Source organism: Bombina bombina, chromosome 10 (assembly GCF_027579735.1).
Source record: "Bombina bombina isolate aBomBom1 chromosome 10, aBomBom1.pri, whole genome shotgun sequence".
NCBI classification, from domain to species: Eukaryota; Metazoa; Chordata; class Amphibia; order Anura; family Bombinatoridae; genus Bombina; species Bombina bombina.
In genome coordinates, this window is record NC_069508.1 from 96,133,641 (window position 1) to 96,153,076 (window position 19,436).

Genomic DNA, 19,436 nt, shown 5'->3' on the forward strand with positions numbered 1-19,436 from the left:
ATGTAATAATTTGGTTACCTAATATCACAGCACTAATATACACACTTTAGTCAGCTTTGGTTCAGTAAGTAAAAATGTATGTGGGTGGTATTGGATGTATAACGATAATAATATTTCACTCGCAGTTATGATTCGTAATATTTGAGAATTATACTGCGCTATGCAACCCGTTTTAGTGAACATTGCTCTTTAAAATAAGATTGGAACACAATCTGAGTGAAAACTGTGTTAAAAAAAACCTTACTAAAAGTTGCATCCAGAATAAGGTGCATGTCAAGTTTCCCATATGAACGAAGTACTCATCTTTGTTTGCCACACATTATATCAATTCAAGCAAAAAACATATTCTTTAAGCAAGTTCACACCCATATGCATTGCTTCCAATGAAATGATAAGAAGCGTATGGGTGTGTATGCTAAGTATGAGATTACTGGCTAAACAATACAGCACGTTGAATTGAAAACAATTAGCATCAATCTTTAGCACGCCTCCATTGCATTGAGGCAGAACCAATTTGATAGGTCGGTAAAGGGGCGTTATCTGGTCCAGTCTTCTGATTGGTCTAAAAATGGCACTGTATGATTTAAAAGCCCTGAGTCTTTGGCAATCAGTTTGTCTGTTACTACCACAAGATATACATTGAAAGAGGCCAGTGTTAGTGGCCGAAACGCGTTTGTACTTGTAGTTAGCTAAACTGCTGACTTTACTATCTCTGGCACCTGAAGCCGACGATTCCAGCTATTGGCCAGGAATAAAGGGGGATAGTTTACAGTGGTTCTAGTCTATTATTTTTATAGGTGATGAGTAGTGGGTGGGTGTTTTCAAGGGTAGATGACTTACTCATTTTTAATATTATTAATTAGTTGTTTTTTTAAACAAACTTAATTTACATACTCTAGTGAGTTGTAACTGCTGTTATTATATATTTGTTGTAGTTTTTTATTTTTAAGAACTGTTCACAATTTTCTCTGAAGTTCTTTTTCAATGTGAATTAAGAATTGTTTGCACAAACTGATGAAGAGATGTGAATGAGCCAAAATTGTATCACGTTTTTCAGATTTTCAATTATAAATAGAGCAGGTTGCTCGTGGTTCTGCTTTCCCCACCATGAGGGGAATCATCCTAGCATTTCTGCTTGCTGTGGCGGGTAAGTAAAATAATTAATAAATAAGGGATTCACATATGTCTACTGGACTCAGCTTAATTCATTCAGAAATCAACTCAACCATTTAATAATAATTATTTCCCCAATACTTATGCAATCCTTTAAAATTTATTTGAGATGTGAAGTGACTTTCCAGATCTTTGTGGGCCAGCTCCATTTATAAATGTAGAAATCACAGAAAATAAAAGCAGCATTAGAGAGTATGAATCGTTCGGGGTTGCCATACTATTTGTCTTTATTGGCATGGCCAATATAGTATTAAAATCAATGCTATCAGCTATTATGCATGCTAACGAACTCTACTTGGGGTAATAATTATACAATCATATAGAAGTATATTTGGGTAAAGCAGTCTTTCATGTCCTAAATAAATCACACTTCTACCTTACTTTAAACATTTGAGAAGGTCACACAAAACATAAAAAAGACAGTAAGTAGACATGTGCGATTCGGTTCGGTTCGATTCGGAAATTCGTAAAATTTCGGCAAATTCGGAGATTCGGATCGAACCGAATCTCCGAATTAAAATAGTGCCAAATCTTCCAAATAAATCCAAATTACTTCGGATTTATTCGGATTTATTCGGTAGATTCGAATGGCCATGGATTACACTAGTATTATACAGTATATTAGGTTATATCACTCTGCTATGGGTTACACCTAATGTACAGTACATAATACTAGTCTAATCCCACCTAACACTTACCGAAATTCCGAATTTCCGAACCGAATCGAACCGAATCCAGACGAATTTATTTGAATCCGAATGAATCCGAAACAAATCCGAACCGAATTTATTCGAATCCGAATGAATCAGAAACAAATCCGAACTGAATTGATTCAAATTTTTCCGAATTCGAATCGCTCCGAACCGAAATTCGAAAAAATCTGAATCAATCCGAACCGAACCGAATTTTTTCGCCATACACATGTCTAACAGTAAGTTACATACAAGTAAGTCTACATACTTAAGCAAGTCAGTAGATGATATATATACACTAATATCTGACTAGTAAGTAGTAATTGCAGCAGTTAAGCTGATAAATTATGTCTATTCTCTATCTTTAAAAGGACACTAAACACTAAATAAATAAATGCTAGATAGAATGTTGCATTCAAAGCAAAATTAGCCTGATATTAAAATATATATATGTATAAATATATATATATATATATATATATATATATATATATATATATATATATATATATATATATATATATATATATATATAAAGAAAAAACAAACTTGCACTCGCTGGTCTTTTTAGTGAAATAATTTACTGCAAAATTGTGACGTTTCGAGGACTCCGTTAGCTGCAATCCTGTCTTAGTCCTCATCTTTGTGATACCTAGGGCTACAATAGTAATATGCATGGGGTTTATGGCACATTATGGCAAATAAGGTCAATGGTGTATCACAGCTTCATTATATTTTTTACTCTTTACTTTTTACTCTTTACTTTTTACTTTCTACTTTTAGTTGGAGGATGTGTTTGGCTGATAGAATTATTGATCAAATGACAATTGAGGTCACAACGAGTTTCTGATCGTGGTGATACGTATTTATAGTTGATTGTACATCTTTGATCCTCTGTATGTGTTGTACTCTGCTATAGCTTAAGGATAATTGTAACCGTAACTCTATCAAGTCAATTTCCAACTTCTGTGTATATTCTAGGGCTGTAGAGTATATGTGCGACTTGCGGCTTCTGGTCACTGTGGCAACGGTAAACAATCCCGGTGATTGGCCGATTGCCCCCCACGTGAGAGACCTACGTAGTTCTGTGTTCCGGGTTCTCTACCCGGCGTTGTGTACCGATGCGGCAGTGAACGGCTCCTGAGTCTGTGGGTTATGTCCCTTCTCTGGTGAGTAAAAAACTGGCGACTTGTCATTTTTCTTTAACATCTTCAATGCTCCATTGAGTATCAAAGGATAGTATGAATGAACGAATGGTATCTCTCAGCACACTCACTAAGGGATCTGTTTGTTTTCCATGCTCGTTTTCATTGCATCACAGTTTTCATAACGTGCACTTGGGCTGTCACTGTTTTGGTTGAGCCAGGATGGCTCATCTATCTATATATATGTTTATACGATAGCACATATTTTATATGGTAAATACTTGTTGTGTACAATGTGACTCAGTGGTCACCATGGTTACCAATTTGGCTGTTTTTTTTGTCTAATTGAGGGGAGGGGTTTGAGTTACACAGTGTATAAAGTCACTCTTGTTTGTTAAACACATTATCTGAGGAAGGGGATTTTGTCCTCGAAACGTCACAATTTTGCAGTAAATTATTTCACTAAAAAGACCAGCGAGTGCAAGTTTGTTTTTTCTTTCTATATGGATCTTTACTAGCACCCTGGCAGTTGTCACTAAGTGAGAGTGCACATCTCTGCTACTGTTATATATATATATATATATATATTTTTTTTTATTTTTTTTTAAATTAATATTATCATTTTAAATGTTAAATAAAATAAGTGTCTGCATAAAGCAATGGGCACCACCATGATGTAACCTAGGTTTCCTTCTCTGTTCAGGCCAATCGGCGACAGCTATAGGTTAGTCATTAGCATGTTCAACCAATGACTTCCACTTCTAACTGGAATTAGGAAATTCCACAATTTTTAGAATTAAATTGCAGGGAAAGGGGATACAATTATTTAATAAAATTAATAAAAATTAAAGTATATTACTAAGCTGTTTTTACTACATAAACAAAAAGGCCTAGATTTGGAGTTTGGCGGTAAAAGGGCTGTTAACGCTCCGCGGGCTTTTTTCTGGCCGCACCATAAAATTAACTCTGGTATCGAGAGTTCAAACAAATGCTGCGTTAGGCTCCAAAAAAGGAGCGTAGAGCATTTTTACCGCAAATGCAACTCTCGATACCAGAGTTGCTTACGGACGCGGCCGGCCTCAAAAACGTGCTCGTGCACGATTCTCCCATAGGAAACAATGGGGCTGTTTGAGCTGGAAAAAAACCTAACACCTGCAAAAAAGCAGCGTTCAGCTCCTAACGCAGCCCTATTGTTTCCTATGGGGAAACACTTCCTACGTCTGCACCTAACACCCTAACATGTACCCCGAGTCTAAACACCCCTACCCTTACACGTATTAACCCCTAATCTGCCGCCCCCGCTATCGCTGACCCCTGCATATTTTTTTTTAACCCCTAATCTGCCGCTCCGTAAACCGCCGCAACCTACGTTATCCCTATGTACCCCTAATCTGCTGCCCTAACATCGCCGACCCCTATATTATATTTATTAACCCCTAATCTGCCCCCCTCAACGTCGCCGACACCTGCCTACACTTATTAACCCCTAATCTGCCGAGCGGACCTGAGCGCTACTATAATAAAGTTATTAACCCCTAATCCGCCTCACTAACCCTATCATAAATAGTATTAACCCCTAATCTGCCCTCCCTAACATCGCCGACACCTACCTTCAATTATTAACCCCTAATCTTCCGAGCGGAGCTCACCGCTATTCTAATAAATGGATTAACCCCTAACGCTAAGTCTAACCCTAACACTAACACCCCCCTAACTTAAATATAATTTACATCTAACGAAATAAATTAACTCTTATTAAATAAATGATTCCTATTTAAAGCTAAATACTTACCTGTAAAATAAATCCTAATATAGCTACAATATAAATTATAATTACATTGTAGCTATTTTAGGATTAATATTTATTTTACAGTCAACTTTGTAATTATTTTAACCAGGTACAATAGCTATTAAATAGTTAAGAACTATTTAATAGTTACCTAGTTAAAATAATAACAAATTTACCTGTAAAATAAATCCTAACCTAAGTTATAATTAAACCTAACACTACCCTATCAATAAAATAATTAAATAAACTACCTACAATTACCTACAATTAACCTAACACTACACTATCAATAAATAAATTAAATACAATTCCTACAAATAAATACAATTAAATAAACTAGCTAAAGTACAAAAAATAAAAAAGAACTAAGTTACAGAAAATAAAAAAATATTTACAAGCATAAGAAAAATATTACAACAATTTTAAACTAATTACACCTACTCTAAGCCCCCTAATAAAATAACAAAGCCCCCCAAAATAAAAAATTCCCTACCCTATTCTAAATTAAAAAAGTTACAAGCTCTTTTACCTTACCAGCCCTGAACAGGGCCCTTTGCGGGGCATGCCCCAAGAATTTCAGCTCTTTTGCCTGTAAAAGAATAAATACAATACCCCCCCCCAACATTACAACCCACCACCCACATACCCCTAATCTAACCCAAACCCCCCTTAAATAAACCTAACACTAAGCCCCTGAAGATCTTCCTACCTTGTCTTCACCATCCAGGTTCACCGATCCGTCCTGAAGAGCTCCTCCGATGTCCTGATCCAAGCCCAAGCGGGGGCTGAAGAGGTCCATGATCCGGTCAAAGTCTTCATCCAAGCACGGCAGAAGAGGATCTTCCATCCGATTGAAGTCATCATCCAGGCGGCATCTTCTATGGTCTTCCATCCGGAGCGAAGCGGCAGGATCCTGAAGACCTCCAGCGCGGAACATCCATCCGGACCGACGACTGAACGACGAATGACTGTTCCTTTAAGGGACGTCATCAAAGATGGCGTCCCTCGAACTCCGATTGGCTGATAGGATTCTATCAGCCAATCGGAATTAAGGTAGGAATTTTCTGATTGGCTGATGGAATCAGCCAATCAGAATCTAGTTCAATCCGATTGGCCGATCCAATCAGCCAATCAGATTGAGCTCGCATTCTATTGGCTGATCGGAACAGCCAATAGAATGCGAGCTCAATCTGATTGGCTGATTGGATCAGCCAATCGGATTGAACTTGATTCTGATTGGCTGATTCCATCAGCCAATCAGAAAATTTCTACCTTAATTCCGATTGGCTGATAGAATCCTATCAGCCAATCGGAATTCGAGGGACGCCATCTTGGATGACGTCCCTTAAAGGAACAGTCATTCGTCGTTCAGTCGTCGGTCCGGATGGATGTTCCGCGCTGGAGGTCTTCAGGATCCTGCCGCTTCGCTCCGGATGGAAGACCATAGAAGATGCCGCCTGGATGATGACTTCAATCGGATGGAAGATCCTCTTCTGCCGCGCTTGGATGAAGACTTTGACCGGATCATGGACCTCTTCAGCCCCCGCTTGGGCTTGGATCAGGACATCGGAGGAGCTCTTCAGGACGGATCGGTGAACCTGGATGGTGAAGACAAGGTAGGAAGATCTTCAGGGGCTTAGTGTTAGGTTTATTTAAGGGGGGTTTGGGTTAGATTAGGGGTATGTGGGTGGTGGGTTGTAATGTTGGGGGGGGGGTATTGTATTTATTCTTTTACAGGCAAAAGAGCTGAAATTCTTGGGGCATGCCCCGCAAAGGGCCCTGTTCAGGGCTGGTAAGGTAAAAGAGCTTGTAACTTTTTTAATTTAGAATAGGGTAGGGAATTTTTTATTTTGGGGGGCTTTGTTATTTTATTAGGGGGCTTAGAGTAGGTGTAATTAGTTTAAAATTGTTGTAATATTTTTCTTATGTTTGTAAATATTTTTTTATTTTCTGTAACTTAGTTCTTTTTTATTTTTTGTACTTTAGCTAGTTTATTTAATTGTATTTATTTGTAGGAATTGTATTTAATTTATTTATTGATAGTGTAGTGTTAGGTTAATTGTAGGTAATTGTAGGTAGTTTATTTAATTATTTTATTGATAGGGTAGTGTTAGGTTTAATTATAACTTAGGTTAGGATTTATTTTACAGGTAAATTTGTTATTATTTTAACTAGGTAACTATTAAATAATTCTTAACTATTTAATAGCTATTGTACCTGGTTAAAATAATTACAAAGTTGCCTGTAAAATAAATATAAATCCTAAAATAGCTACAATATAATTATAATTTATATTGTAGCTATATTAGGATTTATTTTACAGGTAAGTATTTAGCTTTAAATAGGAATCATTTATTTAATAAGAGTTAATTTATTTCGTTAGATAAACATTATATTTAAGTTAGGGGGGTGTTAGTGTTAGGGTTAGACTTAGCTTTAGGGGTTAATCAATTTATTAGAATAGCGGTGAGCTCCGCTCGGCAGATTAGGGGTTAATAATTGAAGTTAGGTGTCGGCGATGTTATGGAGGGCAGATTAGGGGTTAATACTATTTATGATAGGGTTAGTGAGGCGGGTTAGGGGTTCATAACTTTATTATAGTAGCGCTCAGGTCCGCTCGGCAGATTAGGGGTTAATAAATGTAGGCAGGTGTCGGCGACGTTGAGGGGGGCAGATTAGGGGTTAATAAATATAATATAGGGGTCGGCGATGTTAGGGCAGCAGATTAGGGGTACATAGGGATAACGTAGGTGGCGGCGATTTGCGGTCGGAAGATTAGGGGTTAATTATTGTAAGTAGCTGGCGGCGACGTTGTGGGGGGCAGGTTAGGGGTTAATAAATATAATATAGGGGTCGGCGGGGTTAGGGGCAGCAGATTAGGGGTACATAAGTATAACGTAGGTGGCGGTCGGCAGATTAGGGGTTAAAAATTTTAATCGAGTGGCGGCGATGTGGGGGGAGCTCGGTTTAGGGGTACATAGGTAGTTTATGGGTGTTAGTGTACTTTAGGGTACAGTAGTTAAGAGCTTTATGAACCGGCGTTAGCCAGAAAGCTCTTAACTCCTGCTATTTTCAGGCGGCTGGAGTTTTGTCGTTAGAGCTCTAACGCTCACTTCAGAAACGACTCTAAATACCAGCGTTAGAAAGATCCCATTGAAAACATAGGATACGCAAATGGCGTAGGGGGATCTGCGGTATGGAAAAGTCGCGGCTGAAAAGTGAGCGTTAGACCCTTTAATCACTGACTCCAAATACCAGCGGGCGGCCAAAACCAGCGTTAGGAGCCTCTAACGCTGGTTTTGACGGCTACCGCCGAACTCCAAATCTAGGCCAAAGTGTTTAATGTCCCTATAGCTTTGACTGGAAAACTTTTTCTCCACTTACTAATAATCCTTAGAATTCAATTTCAGTTTCCAAAACTTAATATTAAAATTTCAAATGAATTATAGCTAGTCTAAAGGGTTATAAACAAATATTTGTATCTATCCATTTAACCAGAGATTTGATATAATTAGGCCTTTAAGATTAACAGTATGTTCAAATTATAATCCCTGGCTTTAAATTTGTATGGATTTGGCAATATGGTTGCGAATTGGATATTTATGGATTTATGAATATTTGACTTGCTTTCATTTTAAAAGCAAGTCATATATATATTTATTTTAAATAACCAACTTGTACTGATTTTGGCTATGCATGTTGGATGTGAAGGGTGATTTAACAACTAATTTGCATTTACAAAATAGGTTACATCATTTTTCTCCAAATTGTATATTAGTGTATACTTATAATGTTATAAATTAATATCAGTCTTTAACTTGTAAAACCTGGTGTGTTTGGGACCCCCAAGTGTAGAGCAGATTCGAACAGATCTTTGTTTTGCAATACTATATTTTATTTTAAGAAATATTTGGACCTAATTTTCTTGTAATAAAATCCATTACAATTCTGACAAATCTCCTAAGTTTGTTTCTGTTTTACCTATAGGCTCTGAACGATCAGATATAGGTAGGTCTAACATATCTTATATGTATGCTGTTTTGTGTAATGCTATAAATGTAATAGCTGATTGATTAATACTATAATGTTAATATATTTTAGAGCCCGTTTTTAGCCAAAGCAAAACTATTGTATATGACTATGAGGCTGTTATTCTGAATGGACTTCCTGAAAATGGCTTGGTGCGGTCTGGTATTAAAGTGAACTGCAAATTTGAGATCAAATCCTTTGCTCAGAGGATGTACCTTCTCAAGGTAAAAATTACACATTTAAAAGTTGATACTAAATATTGGATATTAATTGTATTTTTAACCAGAACTGGAATGGCTATTTTATAAATTAAGATTTCTGTTGAGGACCACTGGTCCGACTGGTAGTTTTTGGCTGTCCTCACCCATTTGCCATATAAGCTGTAGCTGCAAGAATACCAGTCTTGCACATATTAAAATATGTCACTGGATACAAGTGGGACACAATGGCATAATAGCTAAGAAAATGTCCTCACTTTTTACATTTTTTGTTTTCTATAAAATTTAAATGTGTCTCATATTCCAGTACATCGTACATGTTGTAAAATAGGTGTGTTCCACCAATGAGGAACCTATGTCAGGTCAGGTCTCCTTGCCTGCACATTTTTTGCACTGCTATACTTTTCCAGGCAGGGGCTGGACCTGCCATAAGCCCTGCTTTGGCATCTAACATGTATTTGTTGCTGGCATTAACACATTTGATGTATGGTGTAGTTGTACTTTAAATTTCTATCCTATAGATGGTATCTCTGTACCAGTTTTGTGACTAAATGTCTACTGCTTATCCTGCCCAAGATCTAATCCAGACAGAAATATATTAGCAAATATTTCCATTTATTCCATTGGTGAGAAACAATATCTCTAAATTAAATTATGAGATATATTCAGTGACAATCAAAAGTTGACAAATATTGCACCCATCTGTGCCCAGGCTTGACCAGCTGCCATGGTAGGTATTTAATTTGAGCCAGGCACACTGGCTGAAGTAATAAATATATATTCATAGGACAATGGAAATTTGTTTTTAAGAACTAGTACTAAAAATATTTCTAATAAAATAAATGCAATTGTAAAATTCAAGATTGACTAGAATTTTATAGATCTTTCAGGGATTTAATATTTTTTATTGGGTATAATATGTTGCCTTCATTGTCTACAGAATCATTTTAGTAATAGTGTACATTGTATTATATATCTAGCTAAATCCATCATCTTTTTGTGCACCTTCAATGAAAAAATCTATTATTTTTAGATTCAATCTCCAGAAATAAAGGAGTACAATGGTGTGTGGCCAAAGGATCCATTTACGCGGTCATCCAAGTTGACAAAAATAATTGCTGATCAGCTTACAAAACCTGTAAAGTTTGAATACCACAATGGACGGGTTGGAAACATCTATGCCTCTGATGATGTTTCAGACACTGTTGTCAACATTTACAGAGGAATCTTGAACTTGTTCCAAATGACCATGAAAAAGACACAAAATGTTTATGACTTGCAAGAGGTTAGTTTTGTGTTTTATAACATATTGCTCAGTAAAATTATAACAATTGCTACAAATGCCATTGACTAAGGTTGGGCAAATGTTATGGTACATTAATTAAAAGTAATAAAAGCTGTCTGCAAATGTTGAATTACTTGTCAAACATTCATTACTTGTTTTGCAAGCTAAAAAGTTCATATAAAATGTAGCATTAGATTATAGAATACAAATTCAATTGTTGATTGTCTTAAACGTCATGGAGAGAGAGTAAAGGAATCAACAATATATGCAATATGTATATGTTGCAATGTTATATTCAAATGTTGAATTTGAATATGCTGCTGTTACATTCAATATTCATATTCTGGTGTGACAAAAACATTCACATTTCAAAACATATGTCAAGAGGAATTAATACTACAATTTGATTGACATTTCAGCATTTGCTTTCTATACTGTTGACTTCTTAAAGAATGAAAATTATGTTAATATGTACAGGATGATTTAATTAGTTATTTTGTAGTATTTCTTAAACTCTACTTAAGTGGGTCTGTGATTTGCTGATAGCTTTTACATGATCCGGGGGGGGGGGGGGGGGAGGGGGTTTAAGTAGCTTTTTAAGTTTGCCTTTTTAAAATCCACTGTTCATCAAATAATTGCTATTGAATTGTATTTTTTTTGTTATGCACTTGTTGATTTCTACTGTGTTTTATAGTCCTTTAAATGTAACTGTTCTTTCATTGCACATATCTGTATTGTAGATCCATTTATTATTTTATTATCTTTTAAATACAAACCTAACATTTCTCTGCTTACCTTTCTAATTATATATATATTTGTGTCTTAGTCAAGCATTGGTGGAGTCTGCCACACCAGATATGTTGTTCAAGAGGACAGAAGAGGAGATCAAATCATTGTACATAAGTCTACAGACCTGAACAACTGTCAAGACAAAGTATATAAGAATGTCGGCATTGCCTTCTTGGAGTCCTGCATAGCTTGTAAACATGTAGGTACTTTTTATGTTTCACTTTTATGGAGGAAAAAGAAAATAACACATCACTTCAACTAAATATAATGTCTTATTTATTTTTATTTAGCTGGGGAAAAATTTACGTGGAACAGCAACATACACCTACAAGTTGAAGAAGAGGGAACAAGGCGCTTTTATAATGGAAGTTTCAGCACGGCAGATATATCATTATTCCCCATTTGCTGAACTCAATGGTGCTGCTGTTATGGAAGCCAGGTTTGTATTTGTAATATTATGGCGTATTTTGTCATCTTATGTCGACATTATTTCCAAATACACACTTCATCTGTATTTTGTTTTTGGTTGAGCTAAACTCATTTTTAGTAGACTGTCTTCTGGAGAATGTGATCTGTTAGATCAGTGTTTTTCAACTCCATTCTTCAAGTAACAAGCTGGGTTTTCATGTAATCTGAACTAGATAAAAGGTGAAATAATCTCCTGATGTGCAAGAGCAGGTTAGTAACCATAGTTACCGGTCAAGGGCTCGATCTGATAAAAATTGTCGCCCGCAAAAGCTGGCAACGCCAATATTTGCGCGGGTTTGGTATCCTATATACGGCGTAACCTAGAAGTTACGTGCGTATATATTTCTGCCATCGCCCGTAGTTTTTTGGGCCATAGGCAGGTATACCAAACCAGCGCAGTTTGGTATCCAATATACAGCGTAAGGACTTACGTGGCGAAAATTGAGAAATCTTACTCCATTTTCACCTCGCCACAAAAAGCAGCCGTAAGAAGCCTTACGCTGACTATTGGAGCCCCGTAACTCCCTAAACTAGCTGCTAAATAAACCTAACACCTAACGAATGCGCAATGTCTATCTAGCTGTCAACCGCGATCCCCCGCCGCAATCCCTAATAAAGTATTTAACCCCTAAACCGCCGCCATCTACATAAACTATAACCCCCTACTGTGAGCCCCTAAAACCGCCACCATCTAACTGATCTATCCCCTACTGTGAGCCCCTAAAACCGCCACCATCTAACTGATCTATCCCCTAATTTGAGCCCCTAAAACCGCCACCATCTAACTGATCTATCCCCAAATGTGAGCCCCTAAAACCGCCACCATCTAACTGATCTATCCCCTAATGTGAGCCCCTAAAACCGCCGCCATCTACATAAACTAACCCCCTACTGTGAGCCCCTAAAACCGCCACCATCTAACTGATCTATCCCCTACTGTGAGCCCCTAAAACCGCCACCATCTAACTGATCTATCCCCTAATGTGAGCCCCTAAAACCGCCATCATCTACCTGATCTATCCCCTAATCTGACCCCTTACACCGCCGCCAGCTATATTAATATTATTAACCCCAATCTAATATCCATAAAGTAATAAGCTCTATTACCAGCCCTTAAAAGGGCCTTTTGCGGGGCTTTGCCCCAAAGTTAACAGCTCTTTTGCCCTATAACCTGCCCTCCCTACACCGCCGCCACCTATATTAATGGTATTAACCCCTAATGTAAGCCCCTTACACCGCCGCCATCTAGATTAAAATTATTAACCCCTAATTTAATCTACCTACCCCGCCGCCAGCTATATTATCTATATTAACCCTAAGTATATTATAGTTAATATAGTTATTACATTATATATATTAACTATATTAACCCTAATTATATTAGGGTTAATATAGTTAATATAGTTACTATAGTATTTATATTAACTATATTAACTCTATCTAACCCTAACACCCCTAACTAAATTCTTATTAAATGAATCTAATTTATATTATAAACTAAAATATTCCTATTTAAATCTAAATACTTACCTATAAAATAAACCCTAGGGCCTAGATTTGGAGTTTGGCGTTAGCCGTGAAAACCAGCGTTAGAGGCTCCTAACGCTGGTTTTATGCTAACTCCGGTATTTGGAGTCACTCAAAAAAGGGTCTAACGCTCACTTTTCAGCCGCGACTTTTCCATACCGCAGATCCCCTTACGTCAATTGCGTATCCTATCTTTTCAATGGGATCTCTCTAACTCCAGTATTTAGAGTCGTGTCTGAAGTGAGCGTTAGAAATCTAACGACAAAACTCCAGCCGCAGAAAAAAGTCAGTAGTTAAGAGCTTTTTGGGCTAACGCCGGTTCATAAAGCTCTTAACTACTGTACTCTAAAGTACACTAACACCCATAAACTACCTATGTACCCCTAAACTGAGGCCCCCCCACATCGCCGCCACTCGATTAATTTTTTTTAACCCCTAATCTGCCGACCGCCACCTATGCTATACTTATATACCCCTAATCTGCTGCCCCTAACACCGCCGACCCCTGTATTATATTTATTAACCCCTAATCTGCCCCCCACAACGTCGCCGCCAGCTACCTACAATAATTAACCCCTAATCTGCAGAGCGGACCGCACCGCTACTATAATAAAGTTATTAACCCCTAATCCGCCTCACTAACCCTATAATAAATAGTATTAACCCCTAATCTGCCCTCCCTAACATCGCCGACACCTAACTTCAATTATTAACCCCTAATCTGCCGACCGGAGCTCACCGCTATTCTAATAAATGTATTAACCCCTAAAGCTAAGTCTAACCCTAACACTAACACCCCCCTAAGTTAAATATAATTTTAGTCTAACAAAATAAATTAACTCTTATTAAATAACTTATTCCTATTTAAAACTAAATACTTACCTGTAAAATAAACCCTAATATAGCTACAATATAAATTATAATTACATTGTAGCTATTTTAGGATTAATATTTATTTTACAGGCAACTTTGTAATTATTTTAACCAGGTACAATAGCTATTAAATAGTTAAGAACTATTTAATAGCTACCTAGTTAAAATAATTACAAAATTACCTGTAAAATAAATCCTAACCTAAGTTACAATTAAACCTAACACTATACTATCATTAAATTAATTAAATAAAATACCTATAATTACCTACAATTAAACCTAACACTACACTATCAATACATTAATTAAATACAATATCTACAAATAACTACAATGAAATAAACTAACTAAAGTACAAAAAATAAAAAAATATTTACAAACATAAGAAAAATATTACAACAATTTTAAACTAATTACACCTACTCTAAGCCCCCTAATAAAATAACAAAGACCCCCAAAATAAAAAATGCCCTACCCTATTCTAAATTACTAAAGTTCAAAGCTATTTTACCTTACCAGCCCTGAACAGGGCCCTTTGCGGGGCATGCCCCAAGAAGTTAAGCTCTTTTGCCTGTAAAAAAAAACATACAATACCCCCCCCCCAACATTACAACCCATCACCCACATACCCCTAATCTAACCCAAACCCCCCTTAAATAAACCTAACACTAAGCCCCTGAAGATCATCCTACCTTGTCTTCACCTCACCAGGTATCACCGATCCGTCCTGGCTCCAAAATCTTCATCCAACCCAAGCGGGGGCTGGCGATCCATCATCCGGTGGCTGAAGAGGTCCAGAAGAGGCTCCAAAGTCTTCATCCTATCCGGGAAGAAGAGGCGATCCGGACCGGTAACCATCTTGATCCAAGCGGCATCTTCTATCTTCATCCGATGACGACCGGCTCCATCCTGAAGACCTCCACCGCGGACCCATCTTCTTCTGGCGACGTCCAACTGAAGAATGACGGTTCCTTTAAGGGACGTCATCCAAGATGGCGTCCCTCGAATTCCGATTGGCTGATAGGATTCTATCAGCCAATCGGAATTAAGGTAGGAATATTCTGATTGACTGATGGAATCAGCCAATCAGAATCAAGTTCAATCCGATTGGCTGATCCAATCAGCCAATCAGATTGAGCTTGCATTCTATTGGCTGATCGGAACAGCCAATAGAATGCGAGCTCAATCTGATTGGCTGATTGGATCAGCCAATCAGATTGAACTTGATTCTGATTGGCTGATTCCATCAGCCAATCAGAATATTCCTACCTTAATTCCGATTGGCTGATAGAATCCTATCAGCCAATCGGAATTTGAGGGACGCCATCTTGGATGACGTCCCTTAAAGGAACCTTCATTCGGCTAGTAGGAGTCGGGAGAAGAGGATGTTCCACGTCGGATGGAAGATGATGGCTCCCGAAGAAAGAAGATTGAAGATGCTGTTGATAGAAGACTTCATCCGGATCATGGACCTCTTCAGCTCCCGCTTGGATGAAGACTTCATCCGGATCATGGACCTCTTCAGCTCCCGCTTGGATGAAGACTTCAGCCGGATCATGGACCTCTTCAGCCCCCCGCTTGGGCTTGGATCAGAACATCGGAGGAGCTCTTCAGGACGGATCGGTGAACCTGGTATGGTGAAGATAAGGTAGGAAGATCTTCAGGGGCTTAGTGTTAGCTTTATTTAAGGGGGGTTTGGGTTAGATTAGGGGTATGTGGGTGGTGGGTTGTAATGTTGGGGGGGGTATTGTATGTTTTTTTTACAGGCAAAAGAGCTGAACTTCTTGGGGCATGCCCCGCAAAGGGCCCTGTTCAGGGCTGGTAAGGTAAAAGAGCTTTGAACTTTAGTAATTTAGAATAGGGTAGGGCATTTTGTTATTTTGGGGGTCTTTGTTATTTTATTAGGGGGCTTAGAGTACGTGTAATTAGTTTAAAATTGTTGTAATATTTTTCTAATGTTTGTAGATATTTTTTTATTTTTTGTAACTTAGTTCTTTTTTTTTTTGTACTTTAGTTAGTTTATTTCATTGTAGTTATTTGTAGATATTGTATTTAATTAATTTATTGATAGTGTAGTGTTAGGTTTAATTGTAGGTAATTGTAGGTATTTTATTTAATTAATTTAATGATAGTATAGTGTTAGGTTTAATTGTAACTTAGGTTAGGATTTATTTTACAGGTAATGTTGTAATTATTTTAACTAGGTAACTATTAAATAGTTCTTAACTATTTAATAGCTATTGTACCTGGTTAAAATAAATACAAAGTTACCTGTAAAATAAATATTAATCCTAAAATAGCTACAATGTAATTATAATTTATATTGTAGCTATATTAGGATTTATTTTACAGGTAAGTATTTAGCTTTAAATAGGAATAATTTATTTAATAAGAGTTAATTAATTTCGTTAGATTAAAATTATATTTAACTTAGGGGGGTGTTAGTGTTAGGGTTAGACTTAGCTTTAGGGGTTAATACATTTATTAGAATAGCGGTGAGCTCAAGGTCGGCAGATTAGGGGTTAATAATTGAAGTTAGGTGTCGGCGATGTTAGGGAGGGCAGATTAGGGGTTAATACTATTTATTATAGGGTTAGTGAGGCGGATTAGGGGTTAATAACTTTATTATAGTAGCGCTCAGGTCCGGTCGGCAGATTAAGGGTTAATAAGTGTAGGCAGGTGGAGGCGACGTTGTGGGGAGCAGATTAGGGGTTAATAAATATAATATAGGGGTCGGCGGTGTTAGGGGCAGCAGATTAGGGGTACATAGGGATAATGTAAGTAGCGGCGGTTTACGGAGCGGCAGATTAGGGGTTAAAAAAAATATGCAGGGGTCAGCGATAGCGGGGGGCGGCAGAATAGGGGTTAATAAGTGTAAGGTTAGGGGTGTTTAGACTCGGGGTACATGTTAGGGTGTTAGGTGCAGACGTAGGAAGTGTTTACGCATAGCAAACAATGGGGCTGCGTTAAGAGCTGAACGCGGCTTTTTTGCAGGTGTTAGGTTTTTTTTCAGCTCAAACAGCCCCATTGTTTCCTATGGGGGAATCGTGCACGATCACGTTTTTGAAGCTGGCCGCTTGCGTAAGCAACTCTGGTATCGAGAGTTGAAGCTGCTTTAAATATGCTCTACGCTCCTTTTTTGGAGCCTAACGCAGCCTTTATGTGGACTCTCAATACCAGAGTTATTTTTATGGTGCGGCAAGAAAAAAGCCGGCGTTAGCTTTTCGGGTCGTTACCGACAAAACTCCAAATCTAGCCGTAGGATAGCTACAATATAATTAATAATTACATTGTAGCTATGTTAGGGTTTATATTTATTTTACAGGTAAATTGTTAATTATTTTAACTAGGTACAATAGCTATTAAATAGTTAAGAACTATTTAATAGCTACCTAGTTAAAATAATTACAAAATTACCTGTAAAATAAATCCTAACCTAAGTTACAATTAAACCTAACACTATACTATCATTAAATTAATTAAATAAAATACCTACAATTACCTACAATTAAACCTAACACTACACTATCAATACATTAATTAAATACAATATCTACAAATAACTACAATGAAATAAACTAACTAAAGTACAAAAAATAAAAAAGAACTAAGTTACAAAAAATAAAAAAATATTTACAAACATAAGAAAAATATTACAACAATTTTAAACTAATTACACCTACTCTAAGCCCCCTAATAAAATAACAAAGACCCCCAAAATAAAAAATGCCCTACCCTATTCTAAATTACTAAAGATCAAAGCTCTTTTACCTTACCAGCCCTGAACAGGGCCCTTTGCGGGGCATGCCCCAAGAAGTTCAGCTCTTTTGCCTGTAAAAAAAAACATACAATACCCCCCCCCCAACATTACAACCCACCACCCACATACCTCTAATCTAACCCAAACCCCCCTTAAATAAACCTAACACTAAGCCCCTGAAGATCATCCTACCTTGTCTTCACCTCACCAGGTATCACCGATCCGTCCTGGCTCCAAAATCTTCATCCAACCCAAGCGGGGGTTGGCGATCCATCATCCGGTGGCTGAAGAGGTCCAGAAGAGGCTCCAAAGTCTTCATCCTATCCGGGAAGAAGAGGCGATCCGGACCGGCAACCATCTTGATCCAAGCGGCATCTTCTATCTTCATCCGATGACGACCGGCTCCATCCTGAAGACCTCCACCGCGGACCCATCTTCTTCCGGCGACGTCCAACTGAAGAATGACGGTTCCTTTAAGGGACGTCATCCAAGATGGCGTCCCTCGAATTCCGATTGGCTGATAGGATTCTATCAGCCAATCGGAATTAAGGTAGGAATATTCTGATTGGCCAATCAGAATCAAGTTAAATCCGATTGGCTGATCCAATCCGCCAATCAGATTGAGCTCGCATTCTATTGGCTGATCGGAACAGCCAATAGAATGCGAGCTCAATCTGATTGGCTGATTGGATCAGCCAATCGGATTGAACTTGATTCTGATTGGCTGATTCCATCAGCCAATCAGAATATTCCTACCTTAATTCCGATTGGCTGATAGAATCCTATCAGCCAATCGGAATTCGAGGGACGCCATCTTGGATGACGTCATTTAAAGGAACCGTCATTTGGCTAGTAGGCGTCGGGAGAAGAGGATGTTCCGCGTCGGATGGAAGATGATGGCTCCCGAAGAAACAAGATTGAAGATGCCGTTGATAGAAGACTTCATCCGGATCATGGACCTCTTCAGCTCCCGCTTGGATGAAGACTTCATCCGGATCATGGACCTCTTCAGCTTCCGCTTGGATGAAGACTTCTGCCGGATCATGGACCTCTTCAGCCCCCCTCTTGGGCTTGGATCAGGACATCGGAGGAGCTCTTCAGGACGGATCGGTGAACCTGGTATGGTGAAGATAAGGTAGGAAGATCTTCAGGGGCTTAGTGTTAGGTTTATTTAAGGGGGGTTTGGGTTAGATTAGGGGTATGTGGGTGGTGGGTTGTAATGTTGGGGGGGGGTATTGTATGGTTTTTTTTACAGGCAAAAGAGCTGAACTTCTTGGGGCATGCCCCGCAAAGGGCCCTGTTCAGGGCCGGCAAGGTAAAAGAGCTTTGAACTTTAGTAATTTAGAATAGGGTAGGGCATTTTGTTATTTTGGGGGGCTTTGTTATTTTATTAGGGGGCTTAGAGTAGGTGTAATTAGTTTAAAATTGTTGTAATATTTTTCTTATGTTTGTAAATATTTTTTTATTTTTTGTAACTTAGTTCTTTTTTATTTTTTGTACTTTAGTTAGTTTATTTCATTGTAGTTATTTGTAGGAATTGTATTTAATTTATTTATTGATAGTGTAGTGTTAGGTTTAATTGTAGGTAATTGTAGGTATTTTATTTAATTAATTTAATGATAGTATAGTGTTAGGTTTAATTGTAACTTAGGTTAGGATTTATTTTACAGGTAATTTTGTAATTATTT

The 19,436-nt window shown here is 37.7% G+C and overlaps 1 protein-coding gene across 1 annotated transcript in view; it reads left to right on the forward strand.

The window, feature by feature from the left end:
• Nucleotides 1-886: 886 nt before the first annotated feature.
• LOC128640822 (vitellogenin-A2-like) overlaps nucleotides 887-19,436 on the forward strand; it is a 51,591-nt gene continuing 33,041 nt past the window's right edge. Inside the window, 6 exon segments of the mRNA XM_053693246.1 lie at nucleotides 887-1,147; nucleotides 8,787-8,807; nucleotides 8,901-9,052; nucleotides 10,080-10,331; nucleotides 11,158-11,319; nucleotides 11,411-11,559. Coding sequence (XP_053549221.1) covers nucleotides 1,108-1,147; nucleotides 8,787-8,807; nucleotides 8,901-9,052; nucleotides 10,080-10,331; nucleotides 11,158-11,319; nucleotides 11,411-11,559 — 776 coding nt within the window. The 5' untranslated portion in view covers nucleotides 887-1,107.